This window comes from Perognathus longimembris, chromosome 13, assembly GCF_023159225.1.
Source record: "Perognathus longimembris pacificus isolate PPM17 chromosome 13, ASM2315922v1, whole genome shotgun sequence".
Classification (NCBI taxonomy): Eukaryota; Metazoa; Chordata; class Mammalia; order Rodentia; family Heteromyidae; genus Perognathus; species Perognathus longimembris.
Genome location: NC_063173.1, coordinates 59,705,575 through 59,729,444, shown reverse-complemented (window position 1 = coordinate 59,729,444; position 23,870 = coordinate 59,705,575). Strand labels below are relative to the sequence as shown.

General features: G+C 58.2%; 2 protein-coding genes and 1 non-coding gene across 4 annotated transcripts; 1 reads left to right on the top strand and 2 right to left on the bottom strand.

The window, feature by feature from the left end:
- Positions 1-94: 94 nt before the first annotated feature.
- Rps6kb2 (ribosomal protein S6 kinase B2) lies at positions 95-6,253 on the bottom strand. Of its 2 annotated transcripts, none has more exons than XM_048359714.1 (15): positions 6,053-6,253; positions 5,713-5,753; positions 5,494-5,614; positions 5,151-5,219; positions 3,704-3,851; positions 2,563-2,620; positions 2,373-2,473; positions 2,064-2,154; positions 1,892-1,982; positions 1,672-1,779; positions 1,242-1,304; positions 1,057-1,134; positions 835-942; positions 608-720; positions 95-460 (listed from the first exon to the last, which is right to left on the bottom strand). In XM_048359714.1, exons 1-15 carry the CDS (start codon positions 6,128-6,130, stop codon positions 271-273), a joined length of 1,458 nt encoding a protein of 485 aa, XP_048215671.1. In that variant the 5' UTR covers positions 6,131-6,253; the 3' UTR covers positions 95-270. The 2 variants fall into 2 exon arrangements, with proteins under 2 accessions (XP_048215671.1, XP_048215672.1); XM_048359715.1 differs by having other exon boundaries at positions 835-939; positions 6,053-6,233.
- Positions 6,254-10,657: 4,404 nt separating this feature from the next.
- Carns1 (carnosine synthase 1) lies at positions 10,658-18,186 on the bottom strand. The gene is made up of 9 exons (XM_048361444.1): positions 18,082-18,186; positions 17,704-17,980; positions 16,236-16,325; positions 15,528-16,015; positions 15,147-15,321; positions 14,983-15,068; positions 14,175-14,406; positions 13,778-14,058; positions 10,658-12,060 (listed from the first exon to the last, which is right to left on the bottom strand). The coding sequence occupies exons 1-9, from the start codon at positions 18,184-18,186 to the stop codon at positions 10,834-10,836; spliced, it is 2,961 nt and encodes a 986-aa protein (XP_048217401.1). The 3' UTR covers positions 10,658-10,833.
- Positions 18,187-21,116: 2,930 nt separating this feature from the next.
- On the top strand, positions 21,117-21,220 carry LOC125362768. The gene has a single exon (XR_007213082.1). It is a non-coding gene; the product is annotated as a U6 spliceosomal RNA (small nuclear RNA).
- The last annotated feature ends 2,650 nt before the right edge of the window (positions 21,221-23,870 follow it).

Genomic DNA, 23,870 nt, shown 5'->3' with positions numbered 1-23,870 from the left:
GGAGCCCTCCCCTCCCTAACAGGGCCCGCCCTTGCCCTCCCCTCCCTAACAGGGGCCGCCCTTGCCCTCAGTCCAGCAGAAGCCAGTCAGTGTGCCATGATTCAGTCCTTTAATTCTACACGGGCACAGCTAAGTGGGGCGTCCCCCACAGGGGGACCCCATGCCTGCTGCAGTGTGCGGCCAATCCATGTGCATGATTCTGGGGCTCAGCATCCTCACCAGACTCCTTTCGGTCTCCGGCCACAGCCGGCACGGGGCCTCACCCCCCTCCTAGCGCCTGGGGCGCCCGCGGCCCTTCTTGGCCTTCTTGGCCCCTGAGGGGGGCCGGATGGGGAGCGGGGCAGTGCTCGAGGGTGGCGGCGGCGATGGGGGCGGCAGAAGTGGAGGTAGAGGTGGGTCCATGGCCTCCAGTGGGCCAGGGCTGGGCCGGAACCCCTCAAAAGGGGAAAACTTGAGGGGGCTACAGGGGAAAACAAGGCAGAGAGTTAGAGGCTCCGAGACGCCGTGGGGATGTGTCCGTGGGTGAGGAAAGGCACGCGGCCCCGCCCCGCCCCAGCGCCCACGGCTGCAAGCCCCTGCCCGGGCCACGCACTCTGCACCTCAGTACCTGATAGGGGTACGGGGGCTGCTGTTGAGGCGCCGGGGGGAGCGCAGCTTGGGCTGGAAGGAGAAGCCCTCCTTGATGCTATCCAGGACAGAGGGTGCCACGTAGGTGAAGCCCTGGAGAGGTCAGAGGTCAGGCCCGTGACGCTCAGCGGTGACTCTACCCTCAGCTGTGATCCCCTCAGCCCCCCTCCCCCCAGTCCCGCCCCCACGCCCCTGGCCCCGCCCTACCAGAAAGGCCTGGTCAGCGCTCTCGCTCAGGGCCGTGTCATCCGGGCTGTCCACCGGCGTCTGCCGTGTGAAGCGGGTATCAAACTGGCTCACATCCTCCTCCGACTGCTGCAAGCAGACCCAAACGGGGAGGGTCAGAGGAACCGGGGAACAGCAGCCTCCCTGCCTCCCTCCCTCCCTCCCTCCCTCCCTCCCTCCTGGGCTTAGAGGACCTGCACTCACCAGACTCGGCCTGAAAGGAGGGTCCACATGGCGGGCCAGGAGGTCATTCCAGTTGATGTGGCGGAAGAAGGGGTGCCTCTGAGGGTAGGGAGTAGCCCCCAAACATGCCAACAGGTCACTCCTCCGGGTCCCAGTGGAACCCCCCTTGTCCTTGGGCCCTGCCCCTCGGTGCGGCCCAGCCTCACCTGCACGTCAGCAGCGTCCCCAGGGCCGCCTCCTATCCGCTGGATGGGGTTCCGCTTTAGAAACTACAGGAGGGAGGCAGAGGGGAGGGCTGGGGACCCCCACACACACTGGGCGGTGCCCGCTCCCGTTCCCGGGGCTGGCTGGGGCCAGCGGGGACTTCCAGGGAGAATCAGGGGGCGCGTTCCCCGGGAAGCCTTTGCAAAGGTTTTACCTCACTCGTGTCACCCCAGGTCCATCCTCAGATCTGGGGGCCACTCCCCGGCCTCACGCACGCGTGCCAGGCTGCCTTGTTGCTAGCACTGGGACTTACCATGGGGGCTGAGGCCAGGACTTGGGTCCCTCTACACTCGCAGGGGTGGCAGAGCCTCCTCAACTGCCCAGGGACACCCAGGAACACGGGGCCTAGGCTGGGGCAGGAGGGAGCCTCACCTTTTTGGCAAGGTCCCGGGCATCTGGAGTGAGGTAGGGCGGCAGCACCAGCTTCCCCTTGATGATCTTATCCATGGTCTTCTTCCGGTTCTCTGCGGTGAAGGGTGGCTGGAGGAGGCGGAAGGTGAGGGCGGCCTGTGGGCCTCCCACCAGGCCCTGGCCAGGCCCAGGCGGGGGCTCTCCCCCCCCACGGCCCTCCTCCCGCAGAGGCTGGACTTGCCGATCCAGTGAGCATGTCGTACATCAGAGCCCCCAGGCTCCACCAGTCCACCGCACGGTTGTGCCCACTGCGCACCAGGATCTCAGGAGCCCTGGGGGGCGGGCAGACTGTCAGCCAGGCCAGGTCCCTCTGGCTGGCCTCCTCCCCCCGAGGGCAGGCAGGAGACACCCACATGTACTCAATGGTGCCACAGAAGGTGTGCGTGACGGCGCCCTCGTGAATGGACTCCTTGCAGAGGCCAAAGTCTGTCAGCTTGATGTGGCCTGAGGAGGAATGGGGGGGGGGGGCGGTGGTCAGGACCCTGCCCGCCCCGGGCTCCTCAGCGCCGCCCTGCAGACCCTGGTGGGCAGCTGGGTGGGCCTGCACGGGTATGTGCGTGCATGTGCACACCCTGTGCGTGCATACATGCATGTGGACACGCACGTCTGTTGAGCTCATGGCACGCGTGTGTGTGTGTGTGTGTGTGTGTGCAGATTCGCACCCTGGCTGTTGAGCATGATGTTCTCAGGCTTGAGGTCTCGGTAGATAATGCCTTGGGAGTGGAGATGGCCCAGGGCCAGTGTGATCTCCGCTAGGTAGAAGCTGCAGAGACAGGACAGGGTTAAACTTGGCGAAGGGGGAACAGCATGGGGCCAGACACCCCTCAGGAGAATGGCAAGCATCACACCCACCAGGCCGTGTCTTCCAGGAAGATGCCCTCTCGCTCCAGGTGTGTGAAGAGCTCACCACCTGTGACACAAAGACATCAGCAGCCACGCGCTAGGACACAGCCCTGCTGCTCTCTGAGCCTCCATTTCTTCTTAGGGAAAGTGGGGCTCATAAATCCCGCCCTACCTGCCTCCCAGAGCTGCCGTGGGGACTCAATTCAATTCAGCAAACATCTACCGACGCCTATTCGGTGCCTGGCCCTGTGCTGAGTGAGGCTGGGGGCAGAGATGAGGAGACCCAGACACTGCCCTCTGGACGCTCAGTCTAGTGGGGAGACAGACACGCACGCGCTGTGCCGGCACGCCAGGCCGGGGCACCAGCTCCGAGAGCCTCACTGCACAACCCCACGGCCGACACGGGGAGAGCACGTGAATCCCAACACAAGACAGGAAGTGAGGTGGCACTGGGCCTTACAGGGCGGCACTGAGATGGATGGAGACTGAGATCCAGAACATGAAGGGAAACACTGGTACTGGGGATCCAGGCAGGAAAGGGCAGGCCTGGCCCACATCACGCAATGGGTGCTTCCTGGAAGCCAAAGTGTTGTCAACACTATAGACTCGGCAGGTTCCGAGCGGAAGAACAGGAATCACTCACACTCTAGGAAGGTGGCCCTGGCGGTTAAGGGACGGAGTCCCGCCATGTCTGTGAAGCCCTGGAGAGGCCAGGCCGGCGATGGTCGGAATGACTCTACCCCTCAGCTGTGTCCCCCCAGGCCCCCCAGCTCCCCTGGCCCCGCCCTACCAGGCCGTTCCTGTGAAGGAACAACAGTGACACTGCCCACCCCGACCGCTACAAGAGTGGACAGTGGCTACTGCCGAGGATGGGGCTGAACGGGGACCTGAAGTAGAAATCCATAAACCCACCCTCTGGACTTCTGTGGAAACTCCCACCATCCTCATCTACCTCCCAAACAATGGGACACACTAGGCACTGGACAGACGTTTGCTGAATGAACTGATGAACAAATAAGGAGACAGGATGAACAAAGGGTAAGTGGGAATGTGCAGGCCCTCCTAGTGACCCCTACAAGCAGCCCTCTCGGGGTTCTGCACGTCAGCAATGCTGCTTATGCCGTCCCCAGTTCACCCTGATCAGACCTACCACTGAGGCATTCCAAGATGAGGTAGAGCTTGCCGCCTGTCTGGAAAGCATAGGCCAGTTCCACAATGAACGGGTGCTTCACAGACTCCAGAATGTTCCTCTCAGCCCGAGTGTGTGCTGTGTCCTTGGCATTGCGCACGATTTTGGCCTAGAGATGCAGGATCCGTCAGAAGGTGAGGCACCAAGATCTCCTGTAGTCTCGCTAGCCAATGCCCTTATTTTCCCCTCCACGTCCTACTTTCATTGCTTTGCAGCACAGTGTTTAACCTTGAACAAAACTTCAACTAATTGGAGGCACAAAGAAGGAACTAGTAATTCAGTAAAACTCCAAGATGCAATTCTTTACATACTAAACACAGCTCAGTCCTAGCAGCCAAGGTCTGAGTACACTGTGGACCTACAGTGACATCACGATTGCCCCCTTGGTAATCAGTACCTGAAGCCAGGGAAACAGAGGCTGGGAATGTGGCTTAATGGTAGAGTGCTTGCTTAGCATGCATGAAACCCTAGGTTTGATTCCTCAGGGACAGTGCTCATGCCCTGAATTCAAGCCCTAGCACCCGCAAAATAAATAAATAAATTAGGGAAGCAATGGCACATGATCACAATGAGCCGCTTTACCAGAGAGAACAACTGGCCAGGTCAAACAACTGGATTTTTTTTTTTTTTTGGCCAGTAGTGGGGTTTGAATTTGGGGCCTGGGCACTGTCCCTGAGCTCTTTTGCTTCAGGCTAGCACTCTACCACTTGAGCCATAGCACTACCTCCAGTTTCCTGATGGTTAATTGGAAATTAAAGTCCCATCCCTGCCGGCATTGGAGATCCTCAGATCTCAGCTTCCTGAGTAGCTAGGATTACTAGCATGAGCCATAACTGGAATATTTTTAAAGTCAATGGTACACAAAATTTACATATTCTACAGGATTCTCTTGGTTCATGGCCAGGACCTTTCTGTGATATTCTGTCACTCCACTGAAATGCTCTACCATTTTGCTGCTGTCAGCCTTTTCAGAGACTGGTTTATCCTCTCTAGCAAAGGGGTTTTCAACTTGACATTATTTTAAAAATTCTTTTTTTTAATGCTTTTGAGACACGGTTTCATTCTGTAACCCAGGCTGGCTTTGAACTTTTAAGCTCCTACTGCTTCAGATTCCCCAACACTGGGACTACAAGTACACACCACAAGGCCTGGTGAGAGGCCAACAGCAATCCATCCCCTCATCAGTCCTGACACAATCGCCTCGCCAAACACTGGTCCATGTCCCCTGGGAGTTACAATGCACCAACAATTATCACTAATTACAATAATTATCGCAACAGATAATAAACTAGCCAGTGACAAAGACAAGGAGCATGCCCTCAGTCCTGTTGATTGCTGTCTTGGGAAGCCTGACATCACGCGCGCGGGATGGAAGCCCCAATACTTGCCGGCTAAGCAAATGACTCACCTTCCTCAGGACTTTCATGGCATAGATTTTGCCCGAGTTGGTGCCTTGCACCTTTCGGACCTGGAACACCTGTAGGGCAGGGGAGACAGGATCAACTTCCCTCTCCACATCCCGTCTCCAAGGAGCCCCACCCTGAGGTTGTCGCACTGAGACCAAAAAGCCAAGGGTGGGGCAGTAAAGATCTCTATCCATTCTGACAGAATCCGCCCGTCCCTCCTTTAGGTTTCTGGATCTGAATCCCATCAGAGGCTTGGCTCCCTTCCAGGTCAGCTCTGCGCTGAGCATCCTGCGAAGGCCCCAAGGCTGCAGCCGAGGAGGTGGGAGTGGGGTGGGGGGCCAGTACCTTGCCGTAGCCCCCCTTGCCCAGCACGCGCAGCAGCTCAAAGCAGTGGGGACCGATGCGCTCAGCGCCCACGTTCACACTGGTCTCGGTCAGCTCCACCTCCTCATACTGTCCCACAGGCCTAAGAACACAGAAGTCATCCATTAGACCAGGCTCCGGCGCTCCCTAGGGCCCCTTCCCCACCCCAGCCCCCCCACCCCCATCAGGACCCTCACTCACTCATGGCCAGCAGCCCTCAACTCGGCCAGGGGACACACATCCTATGAAAAACCGAGGGGTGAGACGCAAGGAAGGGGCAGGGGACCTCCTCCTACCCAAGCCGCCCTGCTTGGCCGGGGAGAGGAGGGAGCAAGGGATGGCAGGTGGCGGGGGCTGGGGAGAGGCCGGGGCCAGAAAGCCGACAGTCAGTGGCACAGGCTGGGGATGGGAGAAGGGGCGCGCGGGGCGGGGCCAGAGCCGAGGAGGGTCGGAGCCCACTGTGGGAAGGGAGCCGCGGCTCGGCCCGGGGCCGGTGACAGGCTCGGCTCCCGCCTCCAGCGGCTCCGGGCGGAGCACTCACCGCGGGGCTGAACTCCGGCTCGCCTTCCTCCTCGCTGCCTTCCTCGGTCTCCAGGTCTAGATCAAACACGGCCGCCATGGCCGCGCCGGCCCCGCAGGACCCTCGGCGACGCCGAAGCCGAGCTCCGACTGACTGACAGCCCCGGGCCTGGCGCGCACATCATCATTCCGCGACAGATGTGGCCCACGCCGTGACGCAAAATGGCCCCGCCCGCTTTCCGACGGGCCCGTCGCAATGTCTTTCGGGAGTTGTAGTCCAAGAGGCCCGGCCCACCCATTCCTTGGGCCCGCTGAGCCTGCTTCCCTCAAGCTCTCTTCCAAACCCCCTTCCTGGCTCAGTATCAGAGGGGAGCGTCTCAAAGGCTCCCAGTTGGGGGCTCCGGGGAAAGTTTGGGTTTGGAGGTAGAGCGTCCTAAGTGCACGAAGGTGTGTCAAGCTTGGTGCCAGGTTGTTCCCAGGACCCTGTCCTAGAAAGCTCCAGACACCTAAACAGGAGCTTCTGTCCATTTTTAAGCACACTTACTAATTCTGCTGCCTTGTACAGAACAGGCACATTGCAGAAGATGGATGAAAGGATGAACGACCATATTAAACCTGGCCTAAGACTTGTTATATGGGGCCGTAGCTGCAGCCTTGAGGCCTCTATGGGGTTCTCAGTACAGAGCTGACTGGGCCAGGAGCCAAGCCTTTGATGGGATTCAGGGTTGGAAACCCAAAGGAGGGAAGGGCGGATTCTGTCAGAATGGATAGAGATCTTCACTGCCCCACCCTTGGATGTGTGAATTGATTCCTGGAGTTTATCTGCTTGTTTTGTCTTCTAGCACGGAAGAGGCTCAGTGTCAACTCTGTAGGACAGATTTTGGGGGTTCTCAGGTTGTTGAAGGGTTGACTTGATGGTTTTTTTTTTTTTCCAGTCCTGGGGCTTGAACTCAGGGCCTGGACACTGTCCCTGAGCTTCTGTTTGCTCAAGGCTAGCACTCTACCACTTGAGCTACAGCGCCACTTCTGGCTTTTTCTGTCTATGTGGTACTGAGGAGCGGAACCAGGGCTTCATGCATGCTAGGCAAGCACTCTACCATTAAGCCACATTCCCAGCCCTCTTTTTCTTTTCTTTTCTTTTCTTTTTTGTCAGCCCTGGGGCTTGAACTAGGACCCTGGGTGCTGTCCCTGAGCCTCTTTGTGCTCAAGGCTAGTGCTCTAGCTCTTGAGCCACAGTGCTTCTTCTAGCTTTTCCTGGGTAGTTTATTGGATAAGAGTCTAATGAACTTTCCTGCCTAGGCTAGCTTTAAATGGTGATCCTCAGATCTCAGCCTCCTGAGTAGCTAGGATTGCAGGCGTGAGCCAACAAAGTCCGCATGAAAGATTTACGTGAATGTGGCCTCAGGTTGTGACCCCATCAGACGAGGTTCTCTAGTTTGGACATGATGTGAGTATAGAGTAGGTCCCTACCATATATCATTCTAGAAGCCCAGCCTGTAGGCTAGTTTTCACTTAGCCCCAGACTGCAGGATTTCCCTCTTCCCTACCCCTCCTCCCCCAAGTTGAACCCGAGAGGTACTGGTCACTGGAGATAAACAATCCCATAGTCCAGGTACTTCACTCAGTCACTTTATTTGGGTAAGAATGACTTGGAAGGGGGGCTGGGGATATGGCCTAGTGGCAAGAGTGCTTGCCTCCTATACATGAAGCCCTGGGTTCGAGTGGCTCAAGTGGTAGAATGCTAGCCTTGTGCAAAAAAAAAAAAGAAGAAGAAGCCAGGGACAGTGCTCAGGCCGAGGTTAATGCCCAGGATTGGCAAAAAAATAAAAATAAATAAAGAATGACTGGGAAGGTGTGCATGGCTTCTGTGCTGAGCAGAGACAGAATTCTTGAATCAGCTTACCTGACTGACAAAGACAGTCTAGACATTCTCTCTTCCAGTGCTAGTGTGTCATGGGCCAAAGTGTGTGCAGAGGTGAAGATCCAAGACTCTTGAAGTTTCCAACAAAGAACTGAATGAAAGCACACACACAGTAGTAAAGTGGCCAAGCCAAGAGTTTAATTAAAGAGAGAATACACTGTTAAGGGGAAAGATAGACTCAAGCGAGGTGGCTCAAGAGCAAACACATGGTTAAGAAAATTTCAGCTTCCAAGGGTTTGGAGAGTGTGGAAGGCATTCTTAGCAATGATAGTGGGCTGATCTTAGGAAACCGAGGGCTATGCCTTGGCAGATGTTTGGGAGGTATCTGCACATGTACATGGTAGCTATCCCATGGTTTTAAGTCTATGTATGAGATGTGACCACATGCATGGCGCCTTCAGTAGGAGTTTGTTGCACAAAGGACAGACTAAGGATGAAAAAGTTCTACTATACAGGTGCCTCCATTTAGTTAGAACTGGTCGATAGTTTTTCTATTCCTAGAGAGAAGTACTAATAGCAAACTGACTGTTCATTACCTCCGAGGAGGAGTGGCGAGGGAAGGTACTAGAAGACAGAGCTAATGGGTATCTCCGAGTTTGTGACGAGGAGAGTGGGTTGGTCTCTCCCTATAGACAACCAGCATAAATTTCCCCCTGTAAGACAAGATCCCGAAAATTCTATTGGGGGGGATGGCCGCAGGAATTGGGCTCTCTTTTTCTGTAACATCTTCACCATTGAGATAAGGCTGCAGACACTACCTGTCAGAGGTATCCAGGAACAAGGGCTTAGCTGCTAGGATGGAGCCACGGTCGAATCGCAGCGGAGGAGATCCGCGGGTTTGGGCCTTGATGTGAGTGCAAGGCAGGTAGGTGTCTGCCAAAAATCAGTCCAGAGGCCCAGCCTGTAGGGTTATTTTCCTTTAGGCCCAGATGCTACAGGATTCCCCCGCCCCATACCTACCTAGATGAGAGCGGGAGACACGCTGGAGTGAGGAAGCACTCTCCCAGAGTCCACGCTTCGCTCAGTCACAAGCCATGGGGGAGGGGTGATAGGGGAGCTGCCCAGAGCTCCTGTGTTGGACAGGGGCGGAATTCTTTTCTTTTCTTTTTTGCCAGTCGTGGGACTTGGACTCAGGACCCGGGCACTGAGCTTCTTTGGCTCAAGTCTAGCATTCACTGTGCCACTTCAGCGACATGGCCAATTCCAGCCTTATCAGTGTCTGTGGTGCTGAGGAACAGAACCCCGGCTTCATGCACGCTAGGCAAGCGCTCTACCACCAAGCCACACTCGCAGCCAGGAGCGGAATTCTTGAAGCAGGTTCCCTGAATGAAGGAGACAGACAAGACAGACTTTCTCTGTAAGTGCTTGTCAGTGTGCCAAAGGTCAGAGCACTCGGACTTGGAGGAGAAGGCACAGGACGCATGGGAGGAGCTGTTGCAAAGTGCTGAGGCCACTTAGGAATAAGAGCAGAGAGGAGAAGGGGCCTGGAAGCTGAATGGGCATGAAAGCGTGAGCCGAGGCGGGGGCCTAGCCCTTGCTTGGCATTCATATCCACTACAGTAGGACCCAGAAGGGGTTTGGTTTGGTGGTGGTGGTGGTGTTGCCCTGAGCCCGTGTCCTTATCTAGATATTGGGAACCACAGTGTCTACCTGGAAGCGATTCATGCTGACCACATGCCATTTGCTTTTACTACTTAGGCCACTGGCACGGGAGAGGGGCCCTGTGAGGTGTTTATTGTATGCTCTACAGGTATCCTGGATTTTTCATAAAACAAAGGTAAGGGATTTAATCTCAGGATTTCATTTAATTTGAATCTCAGGCTTTCCAGGGCCAGAGGCCTATCCAAGTTCACTCCTGTAAGTGGCAGGAAGATGCATATTGGAAGTGTAGACATGAGGGCCTGGATTTGGGCCCAGTCCTATCTGGGGGTGGTGGTGGCGGTGTGTGTGTGTGTGTGTGTGTGTGTGTGTGTGTGTGTGTGTGTGTGTGCACGTGCGTGGCTGCTGTTAGTTCTCCAGAGCCAGTGTCCTGGGGCAGCTATGGACTAGATGGAGGAGGACAGCTCCCAGATACTTGTTTTATGGTCCTTGAACCCAGAAAGCTTTGGTGTCAAAATGAAACTGCTCACTGGATACACCTACAATCCTAGCTACTTAAAAGGTTAAGATCCGGGGCTGGGGATATGGCCTAGTGGCGAGAGAGCTTGCCTCGTATACATGAGGCCCTAGGTTCGATTCCCCAGCACCACATATACAGAAAACGGCCAGAAGTGGCGCTGTGGCTCAAGTGGCAGAGTGCTAGCCTTGAGCAAAAAGGAAGCCAGGGACAGTGCTCAGGCCCTGAATCCAAGGCCCAGGACTGGCAAAAAAAAAAAAAAAAAAAAAAAAAAAAAGGTTAAGATCTGAGGACAGAGGTTTGAAGCCAGTCCAGGCAGGAAAGAGCCATGAGACTCTTATCTCCAATTAGCCATCAAAAAGCCAGAAGTAGAGCTGTGCCTCAAGTAGTAAAGCACCAGTGTTGAGTGAAAAAGCTCAAGGACAGTGACTAGACCCTGAATTCAAGCCCCAATGCTGGCACAGAAAGAAAGGCAGGCAGGCAGGCAGGGGGGGAAGAGAGGAGAAAGGAAGGAAGGAAGAGAGGGAGGGAGGGAGGGAGGGAGGGAGGGAGGGAGGGAAGGAAGGAGGAAAAGACAGAAGGAAAGAAAAGAAGAGAGGAGGGAGGGAAAATGGCTGTGTTCTGGGAGGGATCTAAGGCACAGGGGAGTGGGCGTGGCTGGGCTGGGGCTGGGCAACCAGGAGAGAGGTAGGGAGGGCACTAGGAAGTGGAGGGCACGGCTCCCCCTCCCCCTCCAGCACTTCCTCCCTAGCCTCAGACGCCAGTGCTATTTGAAATGAGACAGGAAGTGGGCGACCGGGTAGCCGGGTCCATCGATGCCCAGCCCCTGGCAGAGGCCCAGCAGACGCTGGCAGGCCTCCTCAGGGCTGCGTCCACCACACGCCACATTGCAGAACGGCTCCTCATACTTGCCAGGCACCAGAGACTCTTCCAGAAGATTGTAGTGCAGCAGCCCCTGGTCGTGCAGGGCCTGCAGGGTGTCTCGCACCGCGGCGGAGCTCAGCACCTGCAGATGCTGAGACAGCACACACATGATGCCTACCAGGTGGCCCCGGGCCCGGGGGCGGGGGGGCAGGGCGGGCCGCAGGCCGCAGGCCACCATGGCAGAGGCCAGCAGAATGTCCACCCCGTAGAGCTCCAGGATCCAGTTGCGCAGGTAGAAGCCGCCCATGCGCGGGTTGATCTCGATGAGCTTAGGCCCAGCCCCCGTCAGCTTGAGCTCCACGTTGAAGACCCCACTGAGCAGCCCACAGCCCAGGCAGCAGCGGAAGGCAGCCTGCACCATCTGAGCCTCCTGCTCGGGCGCCAGCCTGGTGGGCATGCAGGCTGCCGTCTCTGTGAAGCCAGGCAGCCTCGTGGGGCCATTGTCAGAGACGAAGGCCGCCAGCAGCTGGCCGCCAAACACTACCAGGTCCACGTCGTGCTCAGTGCCCTCCACAAACTCCATCAGCAACATGGCATTGCCCCAGCCCAGCCCAATGCCCGGATAGTCAGTCTCGCCTTGCAAGTCACGGGAAATCCGAGTAAAGTGCTCTCGGCACTGCGGCCCGTCCCTCACCAGCTGCACGCCCACCGCGCCCGACCCGAACTCCAGCTTCATCACGCCGGGCAGGGGGACCTGGTGGATGGCTCGCTCCACATCAGCCTCGCTCTGCAGGGGGCAGCAGGGCACGGCGTGGAGCGAGGGGGCAGGCCAGGGGGGGCCCCGGTGGCGCAGCAGATGCAGCTGGGTGTGGCTCTTCCGCTTGGCCAGGCCCATGGCGGCTGGGGGGCTGCAGGGCAGGCCCAGCTCCTGGCACAGCAGAGCCGTGAGCACCAGGCAGTCGTCCCAGAAAGAGAAGCAGCCATCCAGCTGCAGGCCACGGGCCCGCACCTGCGCCGCCAGCAGACGCGCGTTCTCTTCATCCTTGCGGTGTTCTGTCACGTCAAAGTGGATGAAGGTTTGCACCAGCTGGGACACAAAGTGGTTGGGGTCTGCATCCACTACGTGCAGCTGCAAGAAGCACAGGAGGGGGAAACGGCCATGTCAGCAGGTGCCAAGAGAAGAAAGGCCCCGCCTGCAGGCTCCATCAGCCCCCAAACACTACCTACTCCGTTGGGCACTGGTGGCTTGGGCTTGTGATCCAAAGATCAAGGTTCAAAGCCAGCCCAGACAGACAAATCCAAGAGATTCTACTTCCAATTAACCAACAAAAATCAGGGACTGAAGGAGTGGCTCAATGAAGCTACAATGCTTAGGTGCCTCTAATCATATAAAATATTTATTGAAATGAATTACGGGAAGTGGAAGCAGAGACTGTTTAAAAAAAAAAAAGCAAAGAAGCAGGCTAGGAATGTGGCTTAGTCATAGAGTTCATGCCTACCATGCACAAAGCCCTGGGTTCAATTCCTTAGTACTACATAAAGGAAGGAGGAAGAGGAGGAGGAGGAGGAGGAGGAGGAAGTAGCCGCCAAGTGCTAGTGGCTCAGGCCTGTAATCCTAGCTACTTAGGTGGCTGAAATCTGAGGATCACAATTGGAAGCCAGCCTGGGCAGAAAAGCTCCCATGAGACTCTTATCTCCAACTGACTATTCAAAAAACTGGAAGTGGTGCTGTGACTCAAAGGGGTAGATCACCAGCTTTGAACAAAAGAGCTCAGGGACAGCACCTAGACCATGAGTTCAAGCCCCACAACCAACCAAAAAAAGCCCCATTGCATGTTCAGTAATGTTGTAGAATCATATAGGGCTTTGTGTCCCCAAAGCTTATGGTCCACTGAGAAAACAGAAACAAAGCAGCAGATACACAAGTCAGCCACTGAAAAAGGAGGGACATGTTTTTCTGCTTAGCCTCGGGAATGGTGCCATTTCAGCTGCAGAACCCACTTGCCAGGCAAGGAACAAAGTGGTGTAGCCTGCTGGATGGACGGTTCCCAGAGTTATGCACGGGGAGGGAAGGAGGGCAGAGGAAGCCACTGTGGTAGATTTGGGAGCCTGGGAGCCTCTGTTTACTGTCTGTTCAATGGGGATAAGACCATCTACTGGTAGCTCACGCCTGTACTCCTAGCTACTCAGGTGGCTGAGATCTGAGTCTCATCATTGAAAGCCAGCCCAGGCAGGAAAGTCCATGAAATTCCTATCTCCAATTAACCACCAGAAATCTGGAAGTGGCGCTGTGGCTCAGGTGGCAGAGTGCTAAGCCTTGAGCAAAAAGAAGCCAGGGGCAGTGCTCAGGCCCTGAGTTCAATCTCGGGGACTGGGGATTCTGTAGTGTGAGGCCAATGCTGTGATCTGTGAACGGCTCCCCGGCTCCCCTCTGGGCCCTGGGCGGCAGGTGTCAGGCACTCAACCTCCCCGGGCTGCACCCTTCTCCTGGGCAGAACCAGGAGCCTGCCTGTCACTCCAGACCTGGCTGTGGCGCTAGCTCTGAAGGACGGCTGACCCCCTGCCCGCCTCCGTGCCTCTACCCCGGCCTTCTCTTCTTCCCGCGGAGGGCTCGGTCCCTCCTCCAGGGAACGCTCATACCAGGCAGAAACGGGAGGAGGAACTCGGTCTTCGGAGATGGGCCGGGCAGCGAGCGGGTGCTCTGCGGCCGAGCGGCTGCCCGGCGCGAACCCCGCCCCCGCCGCGTCTGGCCCCGCCCCCGCCGCGGCTGGCCCCGCCCCTCCAGGCCCCGCCCCCCGTCACGGCTCCACCCCTCCGGCTCCGCCCCGGGGCCGGGCCCCGCCCACCTTGAGGCCGTAGCGCCGCGCCGCCTCCCACACGAACTTCTTGCTGGTGCCGCCCGCGCCGATCACCAGCAGCTGCTTCCCCTCCATGAGGCAGTGCGCGGAGCGCCGGAGCATCGTCTCCACCAGCGGGGCGGCCGCCGCCTCCTCGGCCGCGCGCCCCGGGCGCGGCGCGGCCCACAGCCCCTCGAGGGCGCCGCACGCCTCCAGACACAGCCCGCAGTTCAGCTTCAGGACCACCGGCGTCAGCTCGCGGCCCACCACTGTCAGGGCGAAGTCCACGCCTGCGAGGGGCGAGGAGGGGCGAGGAGGGGCGAGGGGCCATGGCACCGGGCCCTCGGGCACCCCGATCTCGCCGTCCCCCGCCCCCACCCCACCCCCGCCGGCCGCCGGGACGCACCGAGGAAGTCGGTGCGGGCCTGGCGCCCGCCGCGCTGCTCGGCGCTCAGGCCGGCCTCCAGGGCCAGCACCGCGGCCAGCGCGGCCTCGGCGGCGGTCTTGACGCGCTGCCTCACCAGCTCCACCTGGGCCGCCTCCCTCAGCCCGCACTGGGCCAGCGCCGCGTCCAGCGTCCTCGGCAGGGTGTTCTCGTGCCGCAGGGGCCGGTCCCCGCGACCCACGCCACACAACACCTAGGTAGGGGGCGACTCAGAGAGGCCCTCCCCAGATCGACCTCACGCCAGCTGCACCGGCACCTTCCCCGTGCTAAGATCCGGGCCAGACCCTTCTCTGGGCCTTCAAGAATCCTCATTCTCCAACCTGTCTTAAACTGCGAGAAAGAAAATACCTTTCCCGGTCACGCTCCTTCATTCCCACACGCTCTCCAGGCCCCCGAAGCCCCTCCTCTCCTCCACTCAAGCCCTGCCCTGGGGGTAGAACATCTCCCTCTCCGATGGGTCTCCAAAGGGTCCCCAGGCCTGCTGTACTTCCGGCCTGTGTGCTCTTCCTGTGGGGCCTGAGGACTGTGGACTGTATGTCAGCTTCCTCTGAGAACCCTGGCATGGCGAGGCAGCCCCTGGGCCAGGGACACCTGATGTAAGACGCAATCAGGAGCGTTTCAAGGGGAAAGGAAGAACAAAATCCTAACAGGCCTAAAGCGCCTCAACGCGGATAACCAAAATCTGCTTGTTGATTTGATCCTGTCTGCCCCAGAGGTGGCCCCAGATCCTTCCTCTTCTCAGTGTGGCCTGGGCCAGGGCCCCTCTCACCTTGCTCAGCAGGGGCCTGTCACCCTGAGTCCGACACACCATGGCACAGATACGCACAGCCAGCTCTGGGCCACGTGGGGGACCATCTGGGAGAAGATGGGGAGGTCTAAGCCCAGCCCAGAGGGTCCCGGGAGCTGCTCCTGCCGGGCACCGCTGGCGCTCACCTGGGAAGGGCAGCTGGGCAGCTGGGCACACGGCCTCCACCAGAACGCTCTCCTCCTCCTCCAGCTTCTCCAGGAAGGCCATCACAGTGCTCACCACTGCGTCTGGCTCTGCGCGTGGGTGCAGACGCAATGTCTGTTGACCCAGCCAGCGCCAGCCACTGAGCTTGACGGCCACCTGCAGCAGAAAGCGCAAAGGGGCCTCCTGATCGCTGCCCCGGGCACCGGAAGGTGAGAGGCTCAGGTAGGAGGTAGGAGGGCACGGGGCTGTCCCCAAGAAGTGAGGGTGCTGGCGGAGCTAAGAGCTGGGGTACCCACCCACCCACCAGTCAGCATCTACACCGCATCTACCCAGACCTCCGGCAGGCAGGCAGGCGCCATTACCTGCGAGGCACTGCCCAGGGCTTCGGAGTGCAGGAAGGCCCCGACTTCCTCCTTCACGAGGGTTTCCTGGCCCTCTTTGCCACTCAGCTCCACCAGACGCAGCCCTGGGCTGGCATCCCCTCCCCGCAGCAGCGCCGGGGGCTTGTGGGTGAGCGCCAGGGTCGCGGGCACAGCCACGCCCCCCCGCCGGGCCAGCAGCTGCCTGGCCAGGAGCCGGTCCTCCAGCAGCCGCGCCAGCTCCGCTGTGGCTCCCGTGGGGCAGCTGAGGTTCCGGGCCAGCTCTGCGGCCTCCCTGCCCCAGCCGGGGCCGGGACCCAGGCCTGCCAGGAAGTAGGTGGCACGCCGCGGGGGGACAAAGTCATCCAGGAACGTGAGGCCCCCCGGGTGGAAGCTCACCGCCTTGGAGACCAGCAGAGCCCCCTCGCCCGGCTGTCTTGGTGCGGGCACCTTGGTCAGCCAGGCAGGGGACAGGCAAAGGAGTAGGTTTCCTGTAGGCAGAGGGAGGCAGGTGGCTGGCGGGGGGGGGGGGGGTGTCTCAATGTCCCCAGCAGCCTCCAGCTCAGGCTCCCACCCCTGCTCAGAGGACAGCAGCTGGACCCATGGAATGCAGCCCCTGGCCAAGGCTGGTGGGTATTTGGGGCTGTAGCACGGTCGGGGCGGCACTGCCCTCTCTGTGGGAGGGGGTGGGGGGCTTGGGCACGCACTCACCCGGACTCTGGACCCCACCCTCCAGCAGCACAGGCAGAAAGGTACTGGGGGGTCCCAGCACGCACAAGGTCACCTCGGCGCCAGGGCAGCCTTTGGGAAGGAGCGTCCCAGAGCTCAGTCCAGTCGGGGCTCCCCTTCCTGCCCTGCTGCTCAGGCCGCCCCCACCCCCGCCCCTGCGGTCGTCCTTGGCCCCCAGTCCTTGTTGGGGAGCAGAAGAGGAGCGAGCAGGACACTGGAGGGGGAAAGGTGGGAAGGCGGAGGGCCCGCTCGCCCCTCCCGGCCCTCGGGTCCCTTCTCTCTGCGGCTGCCCCGGGCTCACTGCAGGCTGGGCCGGCGCGTCTGAGCTCTGGCTTTCCGTGCGGCTCACCTTGGGTTTCTTCTCCTCCAAGCCTATCTTTCAAGTCTGTGATTCTCATGTAGTCTAACCATAGGACCTTTGTTTTACACAAAATTATTTATGGCCTTCTGAGTGTGTGTGTGTGTGTGTGTGTGTGTGTGTGTGTGTGTTGCCAGTCCTGGGCCTTGAACTCAGGGCCTGCGCACTGTCCCTGGCTTCTTTTTGCTCAAGGCTAGCACTCTACCACTTGAGCCACAGCGCCCCTTCCAGCTTTTTCTATATATGTGGTGCTGAGGAATTGAACCCAGGGCTTCTGAGTGTGTGTGTGTGTGTGTGTGTGTGTGTGTTGTGCTTGGTGCCTTTCCTGAGGCTTGAACTCAGGGCCTGGGTGCTGTCTCAGCTTTTTTTTCCCCCCTCAAGATTAGCACTTTACCACTTGAGCCACAGCTCTACTTCCATATATATATATATATGGGGGGCTGGGAATATGGCCCAGTGGTATGAGTACTCGCCTCTCTTACATGAAGCCCTGGGTTCGATTCCACAGCACCACATATATAGAAAATGGCCAGAAGTGGCGCTGTGGCTCAAGTGGTAGAGTGCTAGCCTTGAGCAAAAAGAAGCCAGGGACAGTGCTCAGGCCCTGAGTCCAAGGCCCAGGACTGGCAAAACAAAAAACAAAACCTCGCCACATATATATATGGAAATTAGTTGAAGTTAGAGGAGTCTCAAGGACTTTCCTTCCTTGGCTGGCTTTGAACTCCTATCCTCAGATCTCAGCCTCCTGAATAGCTAGGGTTACAGGCATGAGCCACCAGTGCCCAGCTCTCCTAAGTTTTAAAACAGGAGAGAAATCTTGGGCTCTCAACTGTTCAGCTGCTCCTCAGCACCTCCAAGACACTGGGATGGAAGCTTATGCTCCACAGAACATGTTTTCCACACCCACGGGCCCAGGCGGACAGTGGAAAGCTTGACTCCACTGGGGCCAGACACTTGTGACCGCGATGCCTGTCCACCTGCTCTGGTGCCTGGCTTTGCCTCCCTGTCTTCAGACGAAACCAGCCCAGCACCGCAGGACTGGACAAGCAAGCGGGTGAAGGTCCCTCCCCCTCCCAGGAGAACCCGAGGCACCTGTGCGGGGCGCGTGGCTGCGGTCCTGGGTCTCAGGGAGGCCAGCCTGCTGCAGGCAGCTCTGCAGGAGGTTGTAGTAGTAGACCGTCCAGGCCCGGGCCTCCGCGCCCTCGGGGGAGCCCTTGCAGTCCAGACCCACGTCCTGCCGCCAGAGGCCCGGGATGCAGTCTGCGGGCGGCGGCAGACCGGAGCCCCCTCTCCACGGGCCCTCCTCTCCGTCCAGGTCCTTGGGACCCAGCTGGCAGTCCCACTGGGAACTTGGCGGATCCAGGGAGAGCTGAAGGCAGTACATGAGGTCATCGTATCAGTGTGTGAGCCCCTCCCCCCTCCCAAGCCAGCTCCCATTGAAGGAGCCAGGCAAGGAAGGTTCGGGCCTACCCAGCCGGCGGTGGCAGACATGGTCTGATAGGTGTGGCCAGCCAGGAGGAGAGCGGTAAGCAGCGTCCTGTTGGCTGCCCGCTGCCCCCCATGCCATGTGCTCATCTGCTCTGGCTGGGTTCTCGGGAGCAAAGGATTGGGGTCTTGTTTTCCTCGAGATCAGCACAGCGCCCCAGCAGGGCCTGACCTGGTGCCTGAGGAACCCAGGAGGGATGACCACGCCCACTGCCCTCCTGGGCTCAGTGACCCGGCTGCCAGCATGGACTCTGGGGCCACCAGACTGTGCAGGTGAGTTTCTGCCATTGTCATCCTCTGCAGGCCCTGAGGACATGCCGCAGGACCAGCGCAGGGTGCGGGGCTGGGAGGGGAAAGAGTGTCGGCCTCCTCCTCTTCCTCCTCCCCCCCTCTCCTCCCCCTCTTCCTCCTCTTCTTCCTCCTCTTCCTCCTCCCCCTCCTCCTCCTCCCCCCTCCTCCCCCTCCTCCTCCCCCTCCTCCTCCTCCTCCTCTTCCTCCCCCCTCCTCCTCTTCTTCTCCTCCTCTCCTCCCCTTTCATTTTGAGACAGGATATCCTTATGTATCCCAGGCTAGCCTTGAACTCTTCCTGTCTCTAATCCCATGTGCTAGGATTTCAGGCATGGACCACTGCCTACCACACAGGGTTTACCCTTTTCAAGCACATGGAATTCTAGCACTGCTCTTTCTTTCTTTCTTTTTGTTGTTGTTGTTGGTGGTGGTGGTGGGGCTTGAACTCAGGGCCTGAGCACTGTCCCTGGCCTCTTTGTGCTCAAGGCAGCATTCTACCACTTGAGTCACAGCACCACTTCCAGTTTTCTGGTAGTTGATTGGAGATAAGAGTCTCAAGGATTTTTCTGTCCAAGATGGCTTCAACTATGATCCTTAGATCTCAGCTTCCTGAGTAGCTAGGATTACAGGTGTGAACCACTGGTGCCCAACTTTCTTTTTTTTTTCTGTCTTTGAGCTTGAACTCAGGGCCTGGGCACTGTCCCTGAGCTTTTTTTGCTCAAGTCTAGCACTCTACCACTTGAGCCACAGCACCACTTCTGGCTTTTCCTGTTTATATGGTACTGAGGAATCGAACCCAGGGCTTCATGCATGCTAGGCGAGCGCTCTACCACTAAGCCACATTCCCCCGGCCCCAGCCCGGCTCCTTTTCTTTTTTAGTACTGGTGTTTAAGGTCTGCTGGGCAGGCATTCTGCCACGGAGCCAAGCCTCCAGCCCTGGCACTTGCTTCTTTGCAGACAATCTGACACCTCTGCCCGCTCACCCCACCCTCCCCCCCCCCCCAGGCTGACTGCCTTTCCCGAGAGCCGCCAGGAGGCTCCATGTGACACCGGCAGGACCACTTATTCCTTGATACCTTGCCGTGGCTGGCCTGGGCAAGACTGGTGGGGGCCTGGCCTCCCGCACATGGGCCGGGCCACTTTGGGAAGACGGGGAGGTCTCTCTGAACTTGGCGGGTGCCCAGTACCCGCCCTGGGCCACCCGGGGATGCAGCTGTCAGTATCCCTTAGTGACTGGGAGGCAGTGTTGGGGCCAGGTCAGCGAGGTCTGGGTGCCAGGCTTGGGCATGGACCAGGAGCCACATCTCCCAGGAGAGGCCTCCTGGGGTCGCAGATGGGGCTCACAGACACTGAGCAAGACTGACAAAGGCCGCCACATCCCACGTCTGGGATGCGGAGGAGACGGAGTGCCTGGCACAGGGGTGGGTCAAGGGCATGGAGCTGCAGGGCAGGCCTGGGGGGCCAGCAGTTGCCCCCTGGGCCCTCCACCTACCCAGGGCTTGGGGCCCTTGTGGGGAAGAACCGCCGGAGGCTTACCATCGTGAAGGTGGAGAAGCTGAGTGAGAGAGACAGAGCACGTGGTCAGGCTGGCCGGCACCCTACCCCACCCTCCAGCCTCAGGCGTGGGGAGTGGGGACCCCCCTGTCCCGTCCGGCTGCCTCACCCCCACCCCACGCAAAGGAGGAAGCTCTGCCTCAAGGATCGCAGGGGTTCTGCACCCCAGGGTCCCTTCCCCATTCTGGTTCTCTGGGCTGCCGGACGTCTTGAGTCTTTCCAGCGCCGCAGCGGCCCTGGTGAGTGTCAGAATAGCCGCCAGGGCCAGTGTGGCGGGGGCAGGGTCCCCTACTTGCTGTCTCCCTCCCTAGCTCCCCTGGGATGGGCAGGGGCCACAGGGGTACCTGCAGGGGGTGGCTTGGCAAAGCTTCTCAGCGGGCAAGATCCAGGGCGCTGTGGGCAGCGGCGGCACAGCGCCGGGCAGGGGCAAGCGCCCTTATATAGCCGATGGATGTATGCCCAGCGCAGGGCAGGGCCAGCAGCAGCCCAAACCACAGAGCCCGCCAGGCCCCGCCCCTCTCCCAGGCCCGGCTCGGGCACTGTCCCAGCTGCCTGGAAGTCTCCAGAGAGGCAGCAGATGAGACGCAGAGCCCTGATTGGGGGGCGGAGGGGGGCTGACGTTGTGGCATTGGTGAACTGCAGACAGAGGGAAGCAGCCAGCACCCCCTCCCGTCAGCGGGGGTCTGAGCCAGCATAGACCCCCCCCCCCCCAATAATGCTGCTCTGTAGTCTCTGCCCTCACCTAGAATCCAGGCCCTCGGTCCTTGTGGAAAATCCCAAAGATCCACCCCCCCCCCCCCCCCCGGCAAGGCAATTCCAGTTCCCAGGACTACCCACCCCTGCCGGGCAAGGGCACAGGAGAAGCAAGAGGAAAGGGGCAGCGGGGCGGGGGGTCCTAGGCCTGCACAGAAGAGCACAATGCCACTCAGATCATCTCCCTCTGCTTGTCCACACACAGCCACACCCCCAGCCACCCCAGGGGCACCCCGGCACCCCAGAGGCTCCCACCAACGCTCCCCAGGTGTTTGTCATTGAGTCACTTCCTGTCCTAGCTCGTGGGACCTGAGCATCTCTCCTTTGGGTCTCAAAGCTCAATGCCCTTCCCCAAGCACACCATCGCCCCTGTACCCTGTCTCACATGCCACACACACACACACACACACACACACACACACTCAGCTCTCCTTTTGCCAGCACATATCCTAACATTGGAACGACACAGAGATTAGAAAAGCCCCTGCACCAGGAAAAAGCAAATACAAAAGGGCTGTGGCCTTGTTTAATCAGCACAGCACTTGGCCTAGCAGGTGTAAGACCCAGGGTTCAGTCCTTAAGGCCTCAAGTAAACAAAGAAAAAGGAGAAAAACAATACTAGAGCTAGGCTGGCCGGGCCAGGTGACTCACCTGGAACTCTAGCTTGCAGGAGGCTAGAGAGAGGGACTTTAAGTTCAAGGCCATTTTGGCCTACAAATCAAAACCTGTCCCAAGTGAATGAAGAAAATGAGCAAAGCTGCCTTTCTGCCCTAAACCTCGTCCATCTTGTCTGCAGCTCGTGTACACTGAAGTGGACTCTTGGCTAGTGTAACTCCATCTTAAAACTGGAGCCTCCACCTTAGCTGTTTCTCCCTCAACAAAACACCCAGCCCCACATTCTGATAGAAGCCAGGTTCCCAGAATGTAAAGGGCGTCTGGCCACTACCTCCCGGGGCGACCTAAACGCAAACCTTTCCCGTTTTTTAAAGAATAGGCTGAGGCAGGACAAAGACCAAGCAGAAGAAGAAAATCACGTTATTCTGCTCAACCACCTGTATAGGAGGTTTGGGTCAAGCTGTAATTCTATTGGTCTCCCAACGCGCACCAACGTAGAGTAGAAGGATCGGTTTGCTTAGATAGATAGCATATGGCAACTTGAGACCTTATTGGCCGCGTGTGTGACCGGGTATGATTATGTAGTTTTCTGTATGTGCTTTCATCCCACTGGCCACCTTGCGAGTGGCTAGACCTGAGAATATGGTTTTTCCTATAAAAGCTAGCCTGTAAGATCGGGTGGGGCCGCGGTATCCACTCCCGAGCTAGTGCGGCGGCCCTGGCCCGTCAGTGTAGGAACGCCTCTCAATATCTCAATAAAGTTGTTTTTCTTTTTTCAACTTTGTTGCGGTGGGCTCTTCATTCTGGACGGAGGCCGGTGGGCTTGCTGGGCCCACTCGCTGACCGGGTGGCCTTTTTCCCACTACAAAACAAGTCAGACTTTCTTTTTTCCAGACATTTCAAAGCTCGTCCTTGGACTCGGTAGATGTGGAGGTGTTTCCAGTGGCTACCCAGCAAGGCTGGGGCTGGGGGGGGGGGGTCTTACTAGGAGAAGAACTTGTGGAAGGGGGCTGGGGATATGGCCTAGTGGCAAGAGCGCTTGTCTTGTATACATGAAGCCCTGGGTTCGATTCCCCAGCACCATATATATAGAAAATGGCCAGAAGTGGCGCTGTGGCTCAAGTGGCAGAGTGGTAGCCTTGAGCAAAAAGAAGCCAGGGACAGTGCTCAGGCCCTGAGACCTGGACCAAGGTCCAGGACTGGCAAAAAAAAAAAAAAAAAAAAAAAGAACTCGTGAAAGGCTGGGATATCTGTGAGCACCAGTTTACCACCTGGCTAGCACTGCAGGCGCTGAAGAAATGCTCTGTCTCAGAGGACAGTCGAGGCTGGGCAACCGCAGCCCGTAGCAGAGCCCAGGGACTCAGGGCGGGCAGGGAAGTTCTGCAGGAAGTGGGGGTTGCCGCCCCAGGCTCAGCCGGGCCACTCACGGAGGGGTAGAGTGGGCGAGCCAGCTCCTGCCCGTGAGACCAACGGGGAGAAGACTGGGCCCAGCCGATTTCAGGTGAAGTCCACTTGCCTTCTATTCTTGCGTAGAATAGCCATTCTACTAGATCTTAAGTGCACAGGGAACCCAGGCCGGATTCAGCCCGGAGCAGCCGCGTCTGTGGTGGCTGCCCCTTCCCACCCTGGGCAAGCAGACGAGCCTTGGCCTCCTTGCCTGCTCCTGTCTCCGGTGACCTCCTTCTCCTCCCATGCCGTCTGCGAAGCCACTGCTTTGGTGCCCCCTGTGGGGAGATGCTCGCCCTCCACTCACTAATTCCATCACAAAGACTTGGAAACACATTTCCCAGGACACGTGTCTGTCATCACCCTTGGGGTGACATGTGTCAAGTGGGGGATGTCCAATTATCAGGCCTCTTAATGTGGGACTCTGGTGGCTTTTGGGACACAGAGACCCAAGGAATTCCTCTGGTTGCTGGAGGGAGGATATGACCTCTGGACTTCGGGCCAAGGTCTCCGTCTCCTCCTTCCTAATTCAATTTCCTCTCCTTATGGCGTGTGTGTGTGTGTGTGTGTGTGTGTGTGTGTGTGTTTGTGTGCCAGTCCTGGGTCTTGAACGTGAGGCCTGGGCACTGACCCTGAGCTTTTGTGCTCAATGCTAGTACTCTACCACTTCGAGCCATAGGTGCTCCACTTCTAGCTTTTTAGTGGGTAATTGGAGATCAGACTCTCATAGACTGTCCTGCCCAGGCTGGCTTTGAACTTTGATCCTCAGATCTCAGCCTCCCAAGTAGTGAGGATTACAAACAGGCGTGAGCCACTGGCATCTGGTCTCTCCTTACTTCTACTTGTCACTATGGAGGACGCTGTCAAGCCCACCTAGCAACCCTGCTTTGAGCTGTCTCCTCAGAAAGTAAACAAAGATGAGGCTGACCAACCTAACACAAAGACCTTAATCCTTTGCTATAATGTTGCTTTGCCACAGTTATACATATTGCCTGACCAAGACATTTGACCTGAAAAAAGATGGCTCTCTTCATTTTAATACTATTCTGCAACTCCACATCTACTTGTTGCTGCCTAAAGAGAGGGTCAGAGGTTCCTCATGTCCAGACCTTTCTGGC